General features: G+C 44.4%; 1 protein-coding gene across 1 annotated transcript in view; it reads right to left on the bottom strand.

The window, feature by feature from the left end:
• Window positions 1-23,145, bottom strand: part of plekhg2 (pleckstrin homology domain containing, family G (with RhoGef domain) member 2) — a 34,295-nt gene that overhangs the window by 5,257 nt on the left and 5,893 nt on the right. The window contains exons 4-11 of the mRNA XM_073484911.1: window positions 19,358-19,530; window positions 19,218-19,284; window positions 17,190-17,236; window positions 6,922-7,072; window positions 4,803-4,934; window positions 2,447-2,629; window positions 2,239-2,331; window positions 1,635-1,721 (exon numbers count right to left, since the gene is read on the bottom strand). Coding sequence (XP_073341012.1) covers window positions 1,635-1,721; window positions 2,239-2,331; window positions 2,447-2,629; window positions 4,803-4,934; window positions 6,922-7,072; window positions 17,190-17,236; window positions 19,218-19,284; window positions 19,358-19,530 — 933 coding nt within the window. The remainder of the gene's footprint in view (window positions 1-1,634; window positions 1,722-2,238; window positions 2,332-2,446; window positions 2,630-4,802; window positions 4,935-6,921; window positions 7,073-17,189; window positions 17,237-19,217; window positions 19,285-19,357; window positions 19,531-23,145) is intronic.

The raw sequence follows: 23,145 nt of genomic DNA, 5'->3' as shown, positions 1-23,145 counted from the left end.
TCTGTGTAGTATTAATGTAGTTCTGTGTAGTGTTAATGTAGTTCTGTGTAGTGTTAATGTAGCTCTGTGTAGTGTTAATGTAGTTCTGTGTAGTATTAATGTAGTTCTGTGTAGTATTAATGTAGTTCTGTGTAGTGTTAATGTAGTTCTGTGTAGTGTTAATGTAGTTCTGTGTAGTATTAATGTAGTTCTGTGTAGTATTAATGTAGCTCTGTGTAGTATTAATGTAGTTCTGTGTAGTGTTAATGTAGTTCTGTGTAGTGTTAATGTAGTTCTGTGTAGTATTAATGTAGCTCTGTGTAGTATTAATGTAGTTCTGTGTAGTGTTAATGTAGTTCTGTGTAGTGTTAATGTAGTTCTGTGTAGTGTAAATGTAGCTCTGTGTAGTGTTAATGTAGCTCTGTGTAGTATTAATGTAGTTCTGTGTAGTATTAATGTAGTTCTGTGTAGTGTTAATGTAGTTCTGTGTAGTATTAATGTAGTTCTGTGTAGTATTAATGTAGTTCTGTGTAGTATTAATGTAGCTCTGTGTAGTATTAATGTATTTCTGTGTAGTATTAATGTAGTTCTGTGTAGTATTAATGTAGCTCTGTGTAGTATTAATGTATTTCTGTGTAGTATTAATGTAGTTCTGTGTAGTATTAATGTAGCTCTGTGTAGTATTAATGTAGCTCTGTGTAGTATTAATGTAGTTCTGTGTAGTATTAATGTAGTTCTGTGTAGTATTAATGTAGCTCTGTGTAATATTAATGTAGCTCTGTGTAGTATTAATGTATTTCTGTGTAGTATTAATGTAGTTCTGTGTAGTATTAATGTAGTTCTGTGTAGTATTAATGTAGCTCTGTGTAGTCAGGACTGATAAAGTACTCAGAGAACAGCTGTAGGTCTCATTATTTAACAGACGCGTCAACATGAATTTTTTCATACGATGGATGACGTGTACTGGGAGGTCGAGGTGAGCTGGTGCTGACCGACCCAGTACCTGATATTATGATTTATAATGAAAGTGACGAGTGGTCTCAGATCTTTGGACCCGACCGTACAGCAGCAGTGATCAGGACCGCAGGTGTTCTGTCTGACAGGTCCAGCTTCAGTCTCTTTAGTGCAGTGAACAGTTTGTCCAGCAGGTGGCAGCAAAGACCAACACAAGAGTACTGATGTCTGACAATGGACACTACTGCAACTACTACTACTGTACTGCAAATACAGGTCCAATAATACTACTATTTATACTACTTCTGTACTACTACTGCAACTACTGTACATCTACTACTACTGTACTGCAACTATAGCCTGTAATACTGCAACTACAGGTCCAACAATGCTACTACCAATACTACTACTGTACTACTACTAATACTACTGCAACTACTGTACTACTGCTACGACTACTACTAGTGTACTACTACTGCTACTAGTAATACTACTGTACTGCAACTACAGCCTGTAGTACTGCTACCACAGACACTACTATTACTGCACTACTACAGTCACAAATACAACCGCAGCTTCAACATCTACTAGGACTGGTACCACTACTGCAAGAAAAACTCTGGTTGTGAGATATTAATAATATTTCACTGCGACATTATTCTGACATCATCGTCGGATACAGAGGTGAAAGGTGAGCGTACCTTCTGTGGGAGAGAGGCCGGGTGGTTTTCTACGATCAGTCTCTTGAGGTAGTGAACCCACAGCCTCTTCTCCTCCTGGTTCTTTGTCTGCAGCATTAAAACAGTCAGAGTTATAAAACTACAAACATGGAGGAATGTGGCTGCGTATGGTAGATGCTGTAATATCTTCCTGCAGTTCCATGTAGAGGTATATTTCATAAAACAGACAACAGGAGTAGACGTGTAGGAAGCTATTCATTCTCCTCTCCGTCCGGAGGTCACACGGCTCGTTCCAACAGAAAACTGAAGCCGTCGCAGTCATTTCTTCTCTCAGCCCACCAGACTCCTTTGACAAAAACACTAATTTTACCCCGCAGAACAAGGGAGCTGCTCATCTCCCGCTGCCACCAAGAATCGGTCTGGATTCAACAAAATCACACAATAACACAAACACAACATGAAAGCTGTGGACCGTCTGTGGTCTGTCAGGTAAAATGAGTGTTTTTGTGAATGGAGTCTGGTGGGTTTGGAGAGAGTTTGGACACTAAAGCTGACACTGATGTTTTTCAGGAGGCTGAAATGCGTTTTCACCTCCTCTGACGTGATCCTGGAGCCTCAGACTCACCTGGACGATGTGCAGCTGTTTGGGAATGGTCTGATCTGACACTCTGAAACACAGAGGATCCTTCAGCGTCTCCACCAGCAGCAGATTACAACACTGCAGCAGAGACAGACAGATTTTTGAAGATGAAAACACTGAATATTTTTGCACCACAGCTGCAGATTCATCAGAGTTCAGACAAAAACAAATCGAGACTTTGTCGACGTCTTACGAATATGTGCGTGCTGTAGACGAACTGCTCCAGCCTCTTCTTGGCGATCAGCAGCATCTTATCGAACAGGAAGAAGGCTCTCTCCTTCTTCACTCTGTGGACCTTGAAGGAACCTTCAAGAACCAGCTCTCCAAACCCGCTCAGGTCCGGCCCGCTCCAGTTCACCAGCAGAGACTCGATTTCCTGTGAGGAGGAGGAGGAGGAGGTGACGGGTCAGAGGTCAGAGGTCAGTCAGAGGTTGGTCCTGATTCTGTGCAGTGAGATCAGCTGGAACCACAGCAGGTATTTAATAAGAGGGTTCAGAACCAGCAAAAGCTTTGAAAGAAGTGCAGCTAAACAATCAGCGGGTCAGGTTCAGTGTGTGGCAGGTAACCACCGCTCCAGAACCACTTCAGAATCATTCTTAACTCCTTAATCTTAATCTTAAACTCTTTCGTCTCTGTGTAGTAATCTGTGGCTCCAGAGCCGCAGGCGTCTGACCCCTGTCCTCGAGCATCATGGGTAAAAAGTCACCAAAGGTCAACAAAAAGACTCGGTCGGGAGCGGACGTTTGGATCCGTCAGAGTTCAGATCTTCAGGACAGGAAGGATTTAGAGACAAACAGGAACAAACGTCTGTGAAAATATAACAGTCTTTAAAACATCTGTGCTGCTGTGAACGTTTCACCTCCAGCCACAGCTGCTGAGAGGTCAAAGGTCAACACCTGTGCACTTCCTGCTCCGTGAACCTTCAGAGGTTAAAGGTTAAACGTATGAAACTCCGGTCAGCTGCAGAACGTTTCTCTAAACACACGACCTCCATATTTTTTGTTATTTTCCAGGAGAGAGTCTGTTAGCGAGTCAGCTGTTCCACAGACGACCTTTGACCTCAGCACCCAGCTGGAAGACACAGGGACGTAGAGACGTACACCAAGATATCTGCCTGAGACTACTTGTTGTTGATGACGTCGTCGCTGTAACACATTTGAATGTATGATTGTAAAGACAGGTGGAAGCTCAGCGGGGACAGAAGTCAGCAGGACAGGAGCTACGAGGATCCTTCAGCTCGCTGTGGTCTGCACTTTCACTGCGCTCAGAGACCCACGAACTGTACAGTATATACGTTCAGTAGTGATCAACAGTGAATATTCAACACTTCGGTTGAGAGGAGGGAGCGCTGACATTTCTCTGTTCTCTGTTGTGTCGTTTGGTTTGATTAAAGGCGTCTTAATGGTATTAATCGATAGCCTACATTTAGTAAAAAGAAAATATAAAGAAATACGACCATCAGAATCTCCACGTTGAAACCGAACAGCTTCTTATTTACACGTCTTTTTAGCGTGCGTCTAGACACCAACGATCCAGCTGTCGTACGCTCTCATCTGTAACGCCGCGACACGTTCATGCGTCGAAGCACAAACTGGTTTGTGGCTGCAGATTTTTAAAAAACGGTGGCAGAAATAAAAATGCTGCGAGTGCTCGACCAATCAGAAATGTTCAGCGGTCCTGTGCAACCACAGTCCTCGTAGCAAGTCTCGTCGCTCGGCAGCCCTCTGTAAATTATATTGTGAAATATGATAAAAACTACTTAATAATTAAGAATTCATGACGCCAGGTTCAGTTACAGCTCAATCCAGAGCGCTGTGACGTTTCACGTTGGCTCATCCCACCAGAGCACTTAAAATATAAGATGTATTATGTGACACAACCGCCATCGTTGTTTTTACAGACTTTCCTTTTCTAAATGCTTGAAGGTGTTTAAAGAGACTTTCTGAGGGTGAAATAACGTCCCTGTAAATCATTTCAACACTGGTTCCTCCAAACGTTCCTAATCTGTTGAGTTTAGTGTTTTCTAGGATACAGAAACATGTTTTCAGGAGGCATCTTCGAATTTAAGTCAACTGTGAAGAATTTAAACTGACTCAGAGGTAAACGAGTCAGAGAGGTCACAGAAGAAACGCAGAGAAACAGCAGACATGACAGACACACACACACACACACACACACACACACACACACACACACACACACACCACGCCCTGGTGTGATGGAGCAGGTTAATAACATGTTCCTGTGTGTAATGACGTGAACACGTGTTGGAGGAAGCTGAGGAATGCAGCAGTTGTAGAGTTTGACACCTAAAGGTCGAGCAGCCGACCTCCAGCTGCCCGTCTCACTGTCTGCAGGCTGCAGAGGAGAAGCTGCTCGCAGAGGAAATACAAGCGTGTGAGCTGCAGGAACGAGTCAGCAGGCGAAACACGGCTCAGCTGTCAGGCTGAGGAGAAGCTCCTGGGTTTGTGTTTCTCTTCTTGTCTGTATCTCTGTAATGTATCGTATCACACAGTATATAATGTGTGTGTGTGTGTGTGTGTGCTCACCTGCAGTCGCACTGCGTGTTCCTGCTTCCTCTTCATGTCGTTGATGTACCAGGCGACCGCTGTCATGGTGATGATGGCGTCCTCCACGACCTCATATCCCGGGTCGCTCTTGTCGAAGTGCTTCGAAAGTTCCTGAGGAAAAAAACAAGAAGACTGAATGTGAAGAAAAGTCTGCGTGTGTTTACTGACATGGTAATAATAATAATAATGATAACTTATATACACACACACATATATATATATATATGTATATATATATATATATATATATATGACGAGTCAAGCACTATCGCAGTATTTGTAGTACAACCTGTATTTCCTCTTTTATTCCGGCTCTCACTTGAATCATCACAACTTTTACGAGTGTCTCAACAAAATCATCTGAAGATATCCAGCAGATTGTCTCATCCATAAAACATTAAGCACACACACACACACACACACACACACACAGAAGGGAACAATACATGCACACACACTTAGACAAGGACACACACACACACACACACACATACATGCAGCTTTTCCCAATAAACTTGTTGAGTTTCTTCACTGGTTCCAGTCCAAGCCCACCTCTGAGAGGCGCGAGGGGATGATGAAACAGACACACACACACACACACACACACACACACACACACACACACACACTCGGCTCTTTGTTCTCTGATGCATGACTTGCTGTTGTTGTCGCTCTGTCTACAGTGGCCAGTTTAAACACTGGTCAAACATGTGTTTGGAGCTGTGCTGGGATTTTCCCATAATCCTCAGCTGGTCCCGCTTCAGCCGCTTCACAGATAAACTGCTGCGTCAGCGAGTCGGCCGCTTTGATTGTTCTGTTCTGTTTAATTTCTCTTTTCTTCACCACTTGAAAACAGAACGTGTCCAGAAGTCTGTTCACACTCAGAACGTGTCGAGTTCGTCTCAGGACTGAAAAAGTCCCCGAGGTCATTTTCCATCAGATCATCATGTCTGCTGAGCGTCGCCTCCTCCCTCGTCACCAGGACGGATCTGCTGTGCACATCAGACTGTAAACTACACAACACCTCATTGTCATCATCTTTAGCTGCAATAATCAACCACATCAAACTTCATCAGGCACCAGGAAACACTTCAGAGAGGTGACGAGACAGTTAGCGTGACTGCCGGCAGCAGCTATCCAACGTTAGCTTGCTGCTAGCTGTAAAGCTAAAGGAACTGGATTAGATTAAGGTCGACAGTATTTGAAAAGATGAGTCGGTGTTTTCTGCGTCGTGTGCTGGCTGTGGTTTCCTTCTCGGCTCTTTGATTCACTTTAATCTGCAGGATCTCCCTGTTTCTATCTGACTCACTGCTGTCAGTGTTTCACATTATCACTCCTTCCTGTTGGTGCACGGAGACCTGGACTGTGTCTGTCTGCTCACTGGACTGTAACACTGAGCACACACGGCTTCTCCGGGCTCCACTGCTCACCTGGCAGGTACCTCAGAGAGGACGAGACTGAGCTTGTGTCCCTTCAGAGGAAACGTTGACAGTGTTGAGACCTGAACGTCACCGCTGACGATACCTGTGGTGATGTCAGCTCCAAACGTGGCGACAGAAGGTCCAGGCTGCGTTTACGGTTCTTTCAGATCATCGGCTCTGGTGTCAGTAAAGCCAGCAGACGTGTTCTGATGATGACTTACAACAGAACCCACATGTGGGACGTTTATCTTTAAGACCAAAGAGGTGACACACTTAGAGGTCCGTGTCCTCAGCTGTCCTCAGCTGTCCTCCGTCTCCTCCGGAGGTTTTTCTCTGAGTGGAGAAGTTTTACTGCAGCGTGAGTTCAGCCAGGATCTGTGTTTACTGACAGGAAACAGACGTGTTGCCTGGAAACAAACAGTTTATAAAGATCCAGAGGAGACGCTTCAGCCCCGAGCAGTGTTGAAGACGAGGTGGACATCTTCTAATGTGAGGAAGTATTCAAAGTATTTCATGCAGTACTGAAGGTTACGCTGTAATCAGTCAGGGTTTATATGTAGTACTTGATGTATTAAATGAAGTAGCAGGTGGTATTTGAAGTATTAATGCAGTATTTGCAGTATCACCTGTAGTAGCAGGTGGTATTTGAAGTATTATTGCAGTATTTGCAGTATCACCTGTAGTAGCAGGTGGTATTTGAGGATCCTCTGCACCGGTTTGAGCAGGTACGTCTCCAGAGGTAACGAGTGGTTCAGAGTCGTCTGTCTCTCCTGGAAGAACCGGACCAGACTCTTGTTTTTCATACACTCCCTCAGGACGGCCACCGAACTGTGGAGACAGACAGAGACAGACAGACAGAGACAGACAGACAGAGACAGAGAGACAGACGGACATTAATTGATCGCAAAATGCATGAAAATATAAATTAATGATGTTATTTCTTTGTCTTTTGAAGGTGACCATGGTGTAAGCAAAATATTGCCCAACATGGTGTCCATCATCAGGGATTAATGTTCTCCACGTTGTCCATTACTCCCTGATAATGGACACGTTGTCGGGACATGTAGCACAGCTCTGAGGAGGACGACGGTGATCGATTTGGTCCAGACTGAAACATCTCTGCAACTACGGGATGAACCGTAAAGACATTCCTGCTGGATCAGCGTTTACATTATGAGTGTAAATGAACCAGTATTTGACTGGTTGATACCAGAACCAACACGTCCAGAACATCCTCAGTCATACTGTCATAATGAAAACAACAACTCAAGGAACACGAGCAGAAAACATGGAAATGCTTCATAACTCTCTTCAGTTTTTTTGGTTTATTTTCTCTCTCAAACAAAATGAAAAAAATATGATTCAGGGTTTAATAAGAACTGGATAAACAGAACCAGAACCTCAATCCAACAACCCGCAAGAAAGGCCGATGGATCTCTGAGATCACGAAGCACGAACACAGCGAGAGAGTTCAGCTGTCAACTCCTCGAGAGGAAGAGGAGCAGAGGAGGTCCAGAAGATGTTGGAGGAGGAAATCCTCTGACAAGCACCTGAACTCCATCCAGGACGGAGGGATGGAAGAGGAGGTGAAGAAATGATGGAGATGGAGGAGGGACAAAAAGACAGATGGAGGAGATTATGGAGGGACGATGGAGGAGGAGAAGGAATCCACAGCTGTCTGGAGTTTTGACAAACATCCATTACAAGTTTAGGGAAGAAGGAGAGGAACTAAAGAGAGAGGAGGAGGAGGAGGAGGAGGAGGACGAATCAAAGAGGAGACAAAGAAAGAGTAACAGAAGATGGAGGACGGAGGAGAGTCCTCAGCTGCTGAGTCGACACTGACAAACATTCATCACAGCAGGAAGCCAAACAATCTTGGACAGCAGGACGAGAGAAGGGAAAAGGGGAATTCTCAAAAAAGGAAGGGATGAAGACGGAGGAGGAGGTCAAGGTAATGATGGAGGAAGGGAGGAGGGAGGAGGCTCTTTTCCTCCAGATAGACGTTAATCACAGGAGGAATCCAGAGCAGCAGTAATATCTTCTGCAGACTCATCACTGATGTGTTCAGCAGGACGTCTGAAGCTTCAAACTCTGAATCAAAAGTTCATCTGCAGATTTTAAATGTTCCTGAAACGTTAGATTAATAAAAATCCTCTGCTGGAAGTGAGATTTTAACATAATGAACACAGCTGCAAAACATTCACACCAAACTTCATCTGGTCGGTTCGGACACGATGATCATGTCTTGATCCGTCTCCTCTGTTTAACTTTTCACATGTGGAAATCACAATAACTTCAAATAAACGCAGATAATGTCACAGGTGAAATCTTTGTTCTGTTCTGGTACATGTGAATATATTGTTTTCTTGTGTATTTCTGTTTTTATTGGATCACAGTCGATTGATTTATTAGTTTTTGTTGTATTTTCCAAACACACGCTGCATTAACTTGTATTGTTTTGTTTCTTTGTTTCTCCTGACACGTCTTTTTAATTTTAACCATCTGATTTTATATCTTATGTGTGAGAATAAAATAAATTGTCTTCTTGAACTGTGATTGGCTGGTTTCTCATGTGAACTGGACGTTTTCACACATAAATTAAAATTTCCACGTAAGAATTTCACATCTGCATCTGAAAGGTCGCCTCAGGTTAGCTCTGAACATATCTGGGAAACAAACAAGAGGATTTCTATGAAACTTGCTGTTTATTTTCTTGCTCTCTGGAGGATGAAGCCTTTCTGTGAACTGTATATAATCTTAACCGGTCTCGTCTCGATCCTGCTCCCCAGAGGACGAACCCTTCAGATCTTAAAGACTTTCACTCCCATGTGAGGATCATCAGTTTGTTTGTTGAGATGAAGCCAGCAGGGACTGAAGAACAGAAGATCTCAGGCCAGAGGAACAAAACATTCGCTGTCATAAAAGTGTCACGGACACAAGAAGCCACAGAGTCACAGTCAGCTTCAAACTGTGAGCTGGGATCTCAGACAGAAACCAGACTGAAGGAGAAAAACCCACTTCAGCCTCAGACATGAAGGATTTAAAGCACGTGGTCGATATGAGAAATGTTTCCTGGACAAACGAGACTTCCTGCAGATGAATCTCACCTCTGTGGAGTCTCAGCAGCAGCAGCTTCGTCTCTTCATGTATTATGTTTCACCTTCATGTTGTGTTCATTACAGGACAAACTGAAGCCAGTTTTCATCTCAGGCTGAAGATAATTACAGCTGCCTGAAATCATCTGCACCAGTCAGAGGAAACACAACACCCGCCTGCAGCCAGCAGCCAATCACAGGACAGCTAACTCCTCCACTCTCTGCTGTCTTCTGCCTCGATGTTGAGTCTGCAGAGACTTCTCACTGAACGTCAGTATCATAGAAACACTGCACATCTGCTTCTTCCAACACTTCATGGAAGCAAAGCAGAAAATATTGAGACGATGTACAACAAGCTGTGTGAACGTCCAATCAGGACGTCGCCTGATGGTGCAACAATAGGTGACTCCAGGTTCTGTACTGTTGACTGCTGACTGGAGCCGGAGGGGAAATGGACTTTACTTCATGAACGTAACGTCACAGAGAGGAGACAGAGAACCAGAACCAGAACCAGAGTCTCTGCTGAGTGCTGACTTCACTCAGAGTTGACCTGAAATCAAACGTTTGCTAGCTTACGGCTAACGTACAGTAACGTAACCCATAACAACATTAAACATCCACCATTGTTGATGAAAATCTTTCTGACGTGACTCAGACGAGGTGTTTTAAAGTTTTCTTCTCGTTATGTTTGGTCTCGTTCTCAGACTTCCCTCCTCGCTCTCTGACTCTCTCCTGAAGTTACAGCGACAGACGACCAGATGAAACGCAGCGTTACCTCGAGGACACTGGAGGATTTCTCTGGTTTGAACATTGTTGGAAACATTTGGGATAATGTGAGAACACAACTCAACAACATGTAGAACAAAGGTCCAGTTGTTTGTAGACATTTTAAGGAAGACAAGAGAGGAAGGAGAACCAGAGTCTCTGCTGAGTGCTGAGTTCAGTCAGAGTTGACCTGAAATCAACGCCGCCATTTTTTGGCGAGGGACAGGACGTCAGCGTTGATGCAACATTCACGCTGTACCTTGTGGCAAATAACTCAAATGTTCGGCTTCAGGTATGACAGTAAGGTGACTACAGTAGAGGTTGTTCAGAGCGGTTCAACTTAAATAAAAACTGAAAGTTATTCCTGTACATCGACCGACAAAAACCTGCAAACATCTCCTGCACATCCGTCACCATTTGTCACAGGACGACCTCCTCAGTCTGCTGCCAGTGAGCTCAACATGGACCTGTTAGAGTCAATGAACAAATCAGAGATACGTGCGGGCGATGATTCGGTGTTTGAACACGGCTGGATCTGCCCTCCGAACACTGAGCTACAAAGACTTGAGATTAAATCATCAGAAGAAGAATTTCTCTGTTAACAGTAAATCCTGTCCAGTTTAATGTTCTGTCATGATCTCTGCTGCTCGTCTAACTTTCACGAACCTCCTGCCAACGAGCAGCAGTGAAACATCTGTTTGGACGAGAACGAACACTTAGCTGAAGTCACAGAGCCAACATCTGTATTCTGCTCCGCCACGGACCAGAGGAACATGAACACTACAACATGTCGTCCTAGTGTTCGTCCAGACATGTCCTCTGTGCCATTACAGCAGAGTTACCTCAACCTGTTTCCAGTGAACATAAACGAGATCATCGCCCACGTTTCTGATTCACTCAGAGTCACTCAGGTGTGTTCGACAGGTGTGTTGTTCAGTTTCAACACATCAATGACTTCATGTCCCTGACAGAGAAACAACTGTGTGACTAAATATCTGCTTCTTTGATAAAAAAAGATTTAGTCACCATGAAAAGTCATAAAGTCAGGCTCAGCCATCATCTCCTGATGATATAAAGTCAGGCTCAGTCATCATCTCCTCCTGATGATATAAAGTCAGGCTCAGCCATCATCTCCTGATGATATAAAGTCAGGCTCAGTCATCGTCTCCTCCTGATGATATAAAGTCAGGCTCAGCCATCATCTCCTGATGATATAAAGTCAGGCTCAGTCATCATCCCCTCCTGATCATATAAAGTCAGGCTCAGCCATCATCTCCTCCTGATGATATAAAGTCAGGCTCAGCCATCATCTCCTCCTGATGATATAAAGTCAGGCTCAGTCATCGTCTCCTCCTGATGATATAAAGTCAGGCTCAGTCATCGTCTCCTCCTGATGATATAAAGTCAGGCTCAGTCATCATCTCCTCCTGATGATATAAAGTCAGGCTCAGCCATCATCTCCTCCTGATGATATAAAGTCAGGCTCAGCCATCGTCTCCTCCTGATGATATAAAGTCAGGCTCAGTCATCATCTCCTCCTGATGATATAAAGTCAGGCTCAGCCATCATCTCCTCCTGATGATATAAAGTCAGGCTCAGTCATCATCTCCTCCTGATGATATAAAGTCAGGCTCAGCCATCGTCTCCTCCTGATGATATAAAGTCAGGCTCAGTCATCGTCTCCTCCTGATGATATAAAGTCAGGCTCAGCCATCGTCTCCTCCTGATGATATAAAGTCAGGCTCAGTCATCGTCTCCTCCTGATGATATAAAGTCAGGCTCAGTCATCGTCTCCTCCTGATGATATAAAGTCAGGCTCAGTCATCATCTCCTCCTGATGATATAAAGTCAGGCTCAGCCATCATCTCCTCCTGATGATATAAAGTCAGGCTCAGTCATCATCTCCTCCTGATGATATAAAGTCAGGCTCAGTCATCATCTCCTCCTCCATGCTGATGAAAGTCAGGTGAAGTCTCGTCGTCCACAGAACATTTCTGGAGCTTCACAGTCTCCAGAAGCCCCGGGATCCCAAACTGATCTGGAAAGACGTTATTTAAACCTTTATTAAGCTGAAATCTTTACTGTAGCTTCTAAACTGGAAGTGTTAGCGTGCACCCCGTCTTTAGTGGGTGTTTGAGCTCGATTTGCACGTCGAGGGTGTAAATAACGTCATCAGGAGGTGAACAGAAACAACAAAGAGACATTTAAAATCCACATCGACGTCACATTGTGACGTTTCCAGACATGTTCACGGAGTCAAAATTGTTTTTTCGGCAGCGTTTCAGACGACAGAACTGACCGTTTTATCTACGAGAGGTGGCACGCCGTGTTTGTGGAGACAATAGCGGGTGTTTGATGACTTGTCAGGAGGTTTCCAGCTAAACAGTGTTGCAGCGTTCTCCTACACAACAAAGAAAGATCAGATGGCTCCATACAGCTCGTCTGCTGTAATCCAAGTCTCCAGAAGCACCGAGATCCAGGAAGTGCTAACAGCTAATTCTGCAAAGTTTTAATGGAGTATTTTAAAAAAAAAATTTTGTTCTGTATCTGGACAAATTTCTGGTGTTTTTGCTTCTGTTTGGGCACATGAACGTGTCTCTGACATCGTCCTGGCTTTCTCGGACTATTTACAAATCAGGTCGTCTCTTTTTCCAACAGTTGAGCTACTGAACGTCGTTAAAAATGACCTGAAATAAACTCATGAAAGACGAGAAAGCTAAGTGAGGCTGAAGTTTTGCATCTCTTCTCTCGTCCACGCAGACTAACCCTTTGTCTCATCCATTCTTCCCACAATGGAAATTTTAATTATGATTTATTCTAGTGATGATAACGATGATTATAATGTGAGTCCTTTTTATAAAAACACATCCTCATTCATTCCAGATGTTTAATTTCAGGGCGCTCTGCTGCTCATCATCACAGAAATACTTGACATTCACATTGATCATGAGAACCGGCTTCACAAACCCGGCCTCATACTTTGGTCTCGATAATTATTCAAAGCCTGTCCTCCATTTTGTTTTGGGTTGGTTCGGTCCAGTTCTGTCAGTAAGATGGAGATTTCTAGAGATGCAGTTGGAAGGACGAGGGCTCGAGAATCAGAATTAGGAGAAGAATCCAGTCACTCGGCCAAAAACGGCTCGAGTGTCTCGACCCAAGACGGCAGTGAACACTTCCAAACGTTCCCAATAAAAGATCTATTATAAACCCAGTAACCTGCAGGCCGAGATAAACTGGAAGACTTCCCCGCTCCGTTAAAACTTGGCTTTAAAGACGCGACCTCCCCCTCCGGCTCCACAGCTCATCAATTCACAGCATTACAAGCAGCGCTCACATCCAAGAGGAGGTTAGCAGCATAAATTAACTCAGCATCTGTCTCCGTCCTCCCTCTGGATCTGCAGACTGACATTACATCCACGTCTGTTAATGTCATTTTAACTGCAGCCGGTTTCATGATGCAGAGCGCTGAAACACAGTCTGAGCATCGAGACAAAGATCTTCAGCTGCATTCCTTCTTATTTCTCTTCTGACGCAGAAAATCTAACCGAACACAGAGTCTCATCTCGTGTTTCCCGACGGAGCGACGAGCGAGTTCACAAACCTGCAACCCGGCAGATTTCCCTCCAAATGTGACCCTGCGGATCACAGCGGAAAAAATGTAGAGCAGGAGGCTGAGAGAGCGACTGCTGATCACATTACTGTGGACCTGGTTCAAGCAACGCAGTCTCAGCTCGGTCAGCAGAATAACACGTAACATATCGACGTTTCTACAACACGTTTCACGCTCACATTCACAGCAACTAAACCAGGTTTCTTTTTTGAGACACATTCCTCCCGTGCTTGTGGTGCAAAGCCAGATACTTTTTGACAAAACATCTGGACATTTCCAGCCATGTGTGTGGTGTCGAAACAGTATATTTTCGACGAGACACTGGGATATTTAGAGCCGCGTTTCTGATGACAAAACTGTGTGTTTTTAACAAATTGTCAGGTTATTTCCAGACGAAAACCAACCGTTTGATTTACGAGACATTGGGACGTTTCAGGCTCTGTTTTAGATGAGACATCCGGACATTTCCAGCCGTGTGTAGAGACAAAACTCTCTGTTTTTCTTTACATGTTTGGAATTTCCACTTGTCTTTTTGGTGACGAGACCAGCTGCTTTAGATGAGACATCAGGAAATTTCCAGCTGTGATTTTAGCGACATTACCAGGTGTTTTCGACGAGACATGAGGACATTTCCAGCCATGTAGGTTGCAACAAAAGCGGGTGTTTTTGATGAGGCGTCAGGACGTTTCCAGCTGTGTTCATAGCAACAAAACCAGGTGTTTCTAGCAAGACGTTAGGAGATTTTCCAGCTGTGTTTTTAGGGACAATACCGGATGTGTTTCGACAAGACCTTGGGACATTTCTAGCTGTGTTTGTGGACATAAAACCAGGTGTTTTTAACAAGTCGTCAAGACACGTCCAGCTGTGTCTTTGTCGAGAAAATCGACTGTTTCATTTATGAAACGTCGGGACGTATCAGGACTCGTTTGTGGCGACAAAACCGGGTATTTACCCGAGATGTCGGCACATTTCTCAGTCTAGTTTTGGGCGAACCCTAACTGAGTGGGTTTTGTGCCTAAACCGAACCAGAACATATAAGCAGTGTTGTCACGACATAAAATTGAAAACTGAACCTCAAAAACATTTGAACACATCTGTGGTTTGCAGAAACGTCTGCTGCCAACATTTTTCCTGGCGACTGTGTTGCACTTGTTCATGAGCTGTTTGAGGCTGATTATTTGCTTTGCATTAATTTTACTGGCTGTGGTTTGGTTACATGGTTCTTATCTTTGCACAGTCCGTCGGGTTTAAGTAAAGATTCACGTGTTTCTGACGTCCTGACATGTACCGACATGCAGAATGAGTTTGGATCTGCGAGGCCTGAACGGGTCCCGCAGAAGAAGCAGCGCTGCGAGCTGAGAGCTGGAGACGTTCTCAGTCTGGTGGTCTGACAGCGTTTGACCTACTTCTTTTTATTGGAGTTTAATGGAGCTTTAAGGAGGCGACAGGCGGAGAGCAGCGAGAGCAGCGAGGTGAAGGAGGGGTCGACACACACACCGACAGTGGAAACACACACTGAGCCGTGTACGGATGTCCATGAAGCCTTTCACTGTGTAGATACGCAGTGATTTACATGTATTAACATGCAGATACATGCACACACACATACACACACACACACAGCTGGGCAGAGGTCCAGTCAGGCTGAACATCTGTCTGTCAGACTGACGGAGGAGATGAGTGTGTGATTAGCAGAGAATAAAAGACAAACAGAACGAGAGAAAGAAGAAGAAGAGAGGAACAGACACACAACTGCTGCACATCTGGACTGAGAATACTTTTAAAGTCGACTGCATGGTGAAGTAAATACATATCTATATATATATATATATATTGAGACTACTTTGACAGATTTAAGATGAATGTTAATGATCATTAATGATGTGACATCTGTAAACAACATCTGTACGTCGGGACGTCTGTGCTGCTGACCCACTGAACACAACAGCCTGATATTAGCGGGTTTGAGTATTAAGTAAGATATGTGACCAGTGGAAAAGGGGAATATTTTAACTTCTGCTGGCATTTTTTCTCCCATAAACTTATGACTTTAGTAGGGTTAGGGTTTTCCCTCTGAACGTTACCGTCCCCGGCTCTTTCATTTAGTTTTTAACCTCAACAAAAACTCCTGCTCACCTCACTTTGAATCAACTGTTCATTTTAATAACAACGTGACGTATTTAGTGACGTTAACAACACCTGGTCTGCTCCTGTCGATCCACAGGTGTGCTAACGTTTTACTCTGTGTATATTTTTTAATCTTAAACACCATCATATCCCTGTACAAACCCACGTCTTCTTCTTTCTGAATGAACCAGACTGTCTCACTCTGCAGGACAAACACTGTCTCAGACTTACTCACTCCTGAGACTAAATGCTATTAGTATATTGAATATAAGTGTAGAAAACATTGTAATCAATGCACATCATGCAGTAATATTTACCTAAAATGTGTGTAACTGTAGTCGCTGCTGCCGTCTGTCCTAACTCTGTAACATCCAGCAGCAGTGATGCGTCCGATGTACAGAAAACCAGACGACATCGTTACAGATGTCAGGTGAGCCACAGGTCAGATGTTTTAACGCGAGCAGCAACTTTTCATTTAGAAAGTTTCTGTTTTCAGTTCAGAAGTTATTTTCACTCGTGTTTCTCTTCACAGCGTTCATGTCGCGTTTGAATCTGAATGTGCTGAAGAGCAAAAAATCTGACGTGACAGTTTTTATTTGAAGACTCACGAAGCAGCCAGAGTCTGAATTTATGTCTGTCAGAATCAAAAGCACAATGGTTCTGGTTCTGAGACAGAGAAACACACACACACACACACACACACACACACACACACACACACACACACACACAGCTGTACTGCAGCTCCTCTCTGCTTCTATTTTAATCCACTTTATGTTTCTACTAAAACACATTTACTCTGCTCATAAAACAGACGCTTCACACGTCTTCGTGCTGGACGGAGCTCGAGAGTCAGACAGTTTTTATCAGGAACAGACTGAAGAAGAAGGAAAATCACATTTTGTGTCGAAGCTTCGCAGCAGAAAGTCGACACATCAGTGGAGATATAAAAGAGTCGTAAAGAAAATAACTTTAAACAAGACGGTGAGTTTGAATCTACAGGACTCGACTTCAGGGGAGCAACAAGGAGGAAGAAGTGCTGAACAGCCAATCAGAGGGTTTCTCTCACCAGTTCAACAAACTCAGCTGGCTGTAAAGTCACCAATAAGAGCCGACTGGTCAAAAACCGATCGTTAAACCTGCAGCTGTCACAGAAATAGAGCAAAGTGAAAAGTAGCTCAAACAGGAAGTACTCCAGTTATCTTAGAAGGGTACTAAAGTAGAGCACTCGGTAGTTTAAAGTAAGTTTCCAGCACAGGTCACCGTCTCCTGCTTCATATCACACACAGGATGTGTTCAGCAGTCACAGCCACAGAGTCCTGGTGGTCCTGAGTACGGTGGTACTTACTTTGGGTAGTTCATGCAGTAGAGGGTGTAGATGTCAAACGCTTCACTCTAACAGAAACAAAGGAACAGAGAACAAAGCTGATGTTAGAGAGGACGAGACAGACACCGATCATCACTCCGACACTCGTCACCTCATGGAGCGATGAAGAGCTGCAGAGAGATCGCTGACAGTCATCCAGGTCCTGGTACCTCCAGGTGCTGTGTCGTAGGCACCTGGACGTGTTTCAGTTCGTTGAAGACATTTCAGCTCTGATCCAACTGGAGGAGCTGCAGGTTTAAGCTCTGTGTGGGAGTGTCCTCACAGAGTGGTTAGGGACATGTGTGACAGTGTAGGTGGGTGATACGTAATGTCAAAGGCCGCCTCCTCTGTTTAAAGATGGCCGCTCCAGTTTGACACGTCCATGTCCAGGCCCTAACGACTCTGTGAGGACACTCCCACACAGCTTGAAACCCTGCAGCTCCTCCAGTTAGTTAGAGGTGAAGAAGCCTCTTGGATGAGACATGAGACGTCTTCAACAAACTGAAACACGTCCAGTCGCCTACGATACAGCACCTGGATTTATGTTTTATATTGAAAGCTGTATGTTTCATGTCTTACATGTAAAAGCCCGACAGCTGTACACTCTCTGTGCAGCAGGTAAACTGCATCGTCTCTATGAAGTAAAATTAAAAAACATTTACGTTGAAAAATCATCTCAGACTCGTCAGGAGGAGGTTTTGATATAAACTGCACTGTGGATCTTCTGTGGTAACCCTGCTGTGTTCAGACTTAGACTGAATGTGATGTGTGATAAGACCAGCTGACAGACGGATCATCAGCACCTCCTCCTGCTCGTCTAACACCTCACACACAAACATCCTCCAACGCTTACAGCAGAGAGAAGTCAGACGTGACTCAGATAAACTCTCGTCTCTGTGAACGTCTACAGGATGCCTCGGAGCTGACGATGATTTAATTATCAGGGATTATAAACACAATATGACAACTGAGTCTGAAGGATGTGAGACCAGCTGCGTCTCCGGCTGTCCTTCACTCTCCCTCAGACTTTTAATCGTATTTACCGTCACTTCCTGTCGTCAGCAGCTCAGAGATACAGACGGCTCTGTGTTCGACTCTATACGTACACACAGGTCTGAAAATAACTAACAGTTTAATCTAATGTCCAAACAGACAGGAAGTTCAGTCCGGACATCAAGCCTCCTGAAGACAACGATACAGAAACACGTCTAATATGACTGATGTGACTTCATTTAAAAGCTGCATTAAGATGTGGAGACGAGCTGTATGTGGCAGAATACAGGTTAAAGGCAGCAGTGTAAAGTGATGAGGTAATGGAAACATTTAGGTGTTGATGTAGTCGATTTGTAGAGAACGAACTGCTCATGAAACAGTTTGATTGAATACTGGAGCCTCTATATGAGCCGCTGATCATCTGATCCTGTGTAGTTATTATTTTTATTTATTTTATTCTATCAGTGAAGCGGTGCGACAACACGGAAACAACGACGGCAGCAAGAAAACAAGACGTAACCGTGGAGGTGATGGCCAAATATACAGACGACGCCTCAATCTACACGTCTGATTTTCAGGCTTTTTTCTGCCAACAGCTTTAAACTTTGACCTGACGGTGGCGCTGCAGGAGGAGGAGGAGGTCAGCATGTGATTGAGATAATTAAGATTCGTCCTCTGGGGATCATGAACAGTGAACTTAACGTGGATCTGATCAGGAGATGTTGAGACGCCGCAGTGAACCTGAGGCCTGCAGCTGTGTGTGTGTGTGTGTGTGTGTGTGTGCTGAAACATGTGAGAACAATATCACTACTGTCACACACACACACATACACACACACACACACACACAGTGTATTCATTGGGTGTTGGTGTAATGAGCAGCAGCAGTGGTTGTTGGACTGAATGGAGGGTCCAGTCCTGCTGCTGCTTTACTGGGTGTTCACTGGGTCGTGGTTCCTGTCAACTAACAGCCCCACACACACACACACACACACACACACACAGTACTGTACTCACCCTCTCCACGAAGCACTCAGCGATGGCGGCAGCGTGAGGACACCTCTCTAAATCCTCCAGCAGGTCACTGAGGAGACACAGACGCATCATTTATTAATTATTGTTCTGTAGATGGCAGAACTCTGGACTCCATGTCGGACCTTCTGAATGTGACTGTAGCGTTTTCCAGTGAAGACACGTGGGATGTGCTGATGTGTTTTGGGTTTCTCGACCTCTCGCCCACTTTAATTCGTCGAGGGAACAGAAACACAAACAGTTTGAAGCGTTTTTTGAGGACTTGAACAGTTTGTGGACGTTCACAGACGACGCCACGCTGAGGAGTGAAACAGGGAGGCTGAGCTGGCTGCATGTACCCAGGATCATTAGTGGGGTATTTATTTTCATTAGCCGTGCAGACGGCTTCGGGGGAATATCGTCTTCTTTGGAATAAACCAGAATATTTATGGGTCGAGGGTGAGACTCTTTACAGACGAGTGACGAGCACTTCAGGTTCACGCTGTGGACAGAAACATGATCAGCAGACGCTTCAAGCAACACGAGGTTGATTTCAGGCGTTCTGGGATGCGTCACCTGAAAATCGCAACTCAAGCAACGATGACAAGACAACCACCCAAAACAACCATCACTGACCCGTCTGCAGGTCCAGATCAAGAGGTCCACATGCATCTATATCGCACAAGTATCTCATATGCAGAGTGTAAGATAGGCATTGTGGGAAATCAACGGCAGATTACTTTCATGTTGGTGCTGCTCACCGGTCTGCTTTACCTGTTCCTGGTGTTTCTCCACATCACTCCACCTGCACCTCATCCCCTCGATAGTTCTGTTCTTATTCACGCCTGTTTGTTGTTCCTGTTTTTCCTGATTTGAACTTTTGGTTGTACTTTGTTTTGTGGTATTTTTGCACTTCTTGGTTTTTTGGATTATTCAGCTTTTGTTAAATAAAGCGCTCCTTGTTCCCCCTCATCCTGCCTCCTGAGTGTTTTGCATTTGGGTCCTCATCAATTTTTTGCACAACGTAACAATAAAGTTTTGGTTGGAAGCAAGAAAGTCATCACACGTTAGTGGCTGCAGGCAAACCCGCCGTCAAAGGACAACTGGATTGATTAATATATGAAATTATGGAAAAATGTATTCATTTTTCTGTCCTCATGTTTTTAAACCTGAAAACACAAATGAAAAGAAAGTTCTGGAAAACCTGCCAGGAGCTAAAGCTCCTTTTTTATCAAATTCACCAAAGAACAAAGCACAATGAAATGAAATGAACGTGAACGGTTTTTGATTGTTAGCAGGAACGAACTGAATGTTTTCCTTCTCTGGACGGAGGCTGATGATGATGCTGACCACCTGCTGCTGCTGCACGGACATTACTGACATTATAAACTGGGTCGAGTATCAGAGACGGAGACTGATCCACATTAACTTCACAGTTCATATAAAATTCAGAGAGTCAGTTTCAGTTTTTCGTGCCTGAACAACACACGGAGGTTTACAGAGTTTATGTTGGGTCTTGAAGGACCTCCAGGATCCTGATGCTGCTCTCCAGCTTCACAGAGTTAACGGCCGTCTTTCTGCCGCAGAGTTTAAGTAAAACTCTGGTTCACGGCCAGTTTGTGGAAAACATTTAGAAACTATAATCAGAAACGATCGTATAAAGTTCAGTGAGAGTGAAGCAGTCTGGACGAGTCGACGGAGGTTAGTGTGACACTAAACTGACTCCAGACTGTTACAGCTGGCAGACGATCATCCTGAAAACTCTCCGTCCGTTCCCACAATTCATCCTCATCGTCATCCTCCGTCCTGCCAAGTCCCAAACACAACAGCTACACACACACACACATCTTCATTCTCCTGTATCCATCATCCATCAGTTCAGCCAAGATTACAGCAGCACACAGTCCCAGGTCCACAGGAGAGGCAGGATGGCTTTTTAAATACAGACATGTGTAATAATAACCTGTAGCAGCATCAGCGTCCTCGCAAAACCTTCAACAAGTCCACTGTTAGCATCATTTCACTCTGAAACAACCTCCCACCTCTGACCAGCTCTTTAGCTTCATCACAGTAACATCTGCTCGTTCTCTGATTAACGAGGACATTAAACACATCCATCAGACAACACACAGGTCCAATGAAGAGCTGGAGACCAGATGAGAACAGAAAACCACCTCTGACTCTGACCGGACCTGCAGAGGAGACGAGAGACGTCAAGGCCTCAAACAAACAAGCTCGTCCAGCCCGTTTGATCTTGTTCTGTTTAGCTCTGAGTCCGGCCCGTTTTAAACAGAGATACACCACATCACCAGGGAGGCAGCGAGGAGGGCGTTTAAACTGAGCCCAGACCATTCTCCAGCTTCTTAATCCAAACAACCCGTTTACAAAGTCACTGAATCATCTGAGAAATGGATCGAAACACGGCTGCTGAAAGAAATGTTCACGTTGGAGGGATGTGGTTATGACTTTCAAAATAAAGCTCGCTGGCAAACGCTCAAATATCGTGACGTTGTAACTGAACCTGGTGACGCGCTCGATGTCTGTTTAGTTTAGACACCAACACTCGCGTAGGTTAGCTTTCTGACATGACATAACAAGTCAGCCTTGAGTCTGGTCTCAGGAGGGAAAGTCCAGCGTATGACCCATCCGCCCACCCAGACCACTCCCTGTGTGACCTTTTCTCTCTCTTTATGCCACCGAACAAGAGGCGACTGCAGCGTCAAACCCAGAGCTGTGTTTAACATGCTGAGAGTGAGATGAGCTGTAATTTTAGATGCGTCTTTTTATACACAAACATCAATTCAGCTTCGTTACTACAAAACTTTATTAATCCCTTTTCAGGGATTTCAATTTGTCCGCTCCAATCCCATGTTCGATACAGAACGGCTCACCTCGCCAGGCAGCTGGACTCACAAGACCAGGTCCGAACACACAGAGGTTGAACCAATCAGAGTCCTGCGAGGAACTACTGGCAGCTACAGGTGTGATTGAGATGTGACGAGCAGCGAGAGAAGAGACTGTTCATCTGAAAACAGCTGACGGCAGCTCCTCCAGAGGTTAGCGTAGCCGTTATAGCATCAGTCCTATCAGAACGGGAGAGTTTGAGTTACCTACTGTTGATCTGATTGGTTGACGTTAGCCCGTCATAAACAGATCAATCAATCAATCAATCAAACGTTATTTATACAGCACCTTTCTTGGGAACAACTTGGGATATGAAGAAAATAAAAACGGGTTTAGAGACTGACGCACACAATTACAATTACATGAATAGTTCAAATAATACAAGATAAAAACAAGCGATAAAAATAACGTTAAAGATCAAATTAAATATTGCATGTCAAAGTTAAAATGTCAATAATGAAAAAAAAGTTTTTTAAAAAAGTTAATTGTCAGGTGATTGGAAAAGAGGTCGTCCAATCACCTGCCAGGTGTGTTCTGAGCGTCTGCTGTGATCCGAACAGCTCCACATGTGTCTGTGTCAGCGTCAGCTCAGAGGCAGAATTACAGCTTTTTAAAAAGCACTTTAGAAACCAGTCCGACTCCGTTTGATGTTTTATCCCTCGCTGGTTCTGAAGCCGGAGCCAAACTCTTTGTGTTTGGCACCAAATTAAAAGCCAAACTTTTTCTGTTTGCGTCAGTAAAAGAAAGAAAGAAAGAAAGAAAGAACGCAGCCTCGTGAGGCGCTGAAGTAAAAGAAACACAACAGGCGGACCCACTTTGAAGCCTCAGGAGGAACAAACCCTGTTTATTGTAGCAGAAAAGTGCCACAGCCGCAGGGATCTGTGTGGGTCAGGAACACCAGGAATTGAACCGCCAACCCCAGCCTTACAGATCACACCACATCCTCTCCTCCTCTTCGGCCTGGCAGCAGTTCAGTGTTTCTGCATCACTGCTCTCATGAAATAAATGCACATGAATGAAGTGAGCTCTG

The sequence above is a fragment of the Pagrus major genome, chromosome 2 (genome assembly GCF_040436345.1).
Source record: "Pagrus major chromosome 2, Pma_NU_1.0".
In the NCBI taxonomy this organism is placed as follows: domain Eukaryota; kingdom Metazoa; phylum Chordata; class Actinopteri; order Spariformes; family Sparidae; genus Pagrus; species Pagrus major.
Note: the sequence above shows the minus strand (reverse complement) of the source record. Positions and strands in the feature narration are given on the sequence as shown.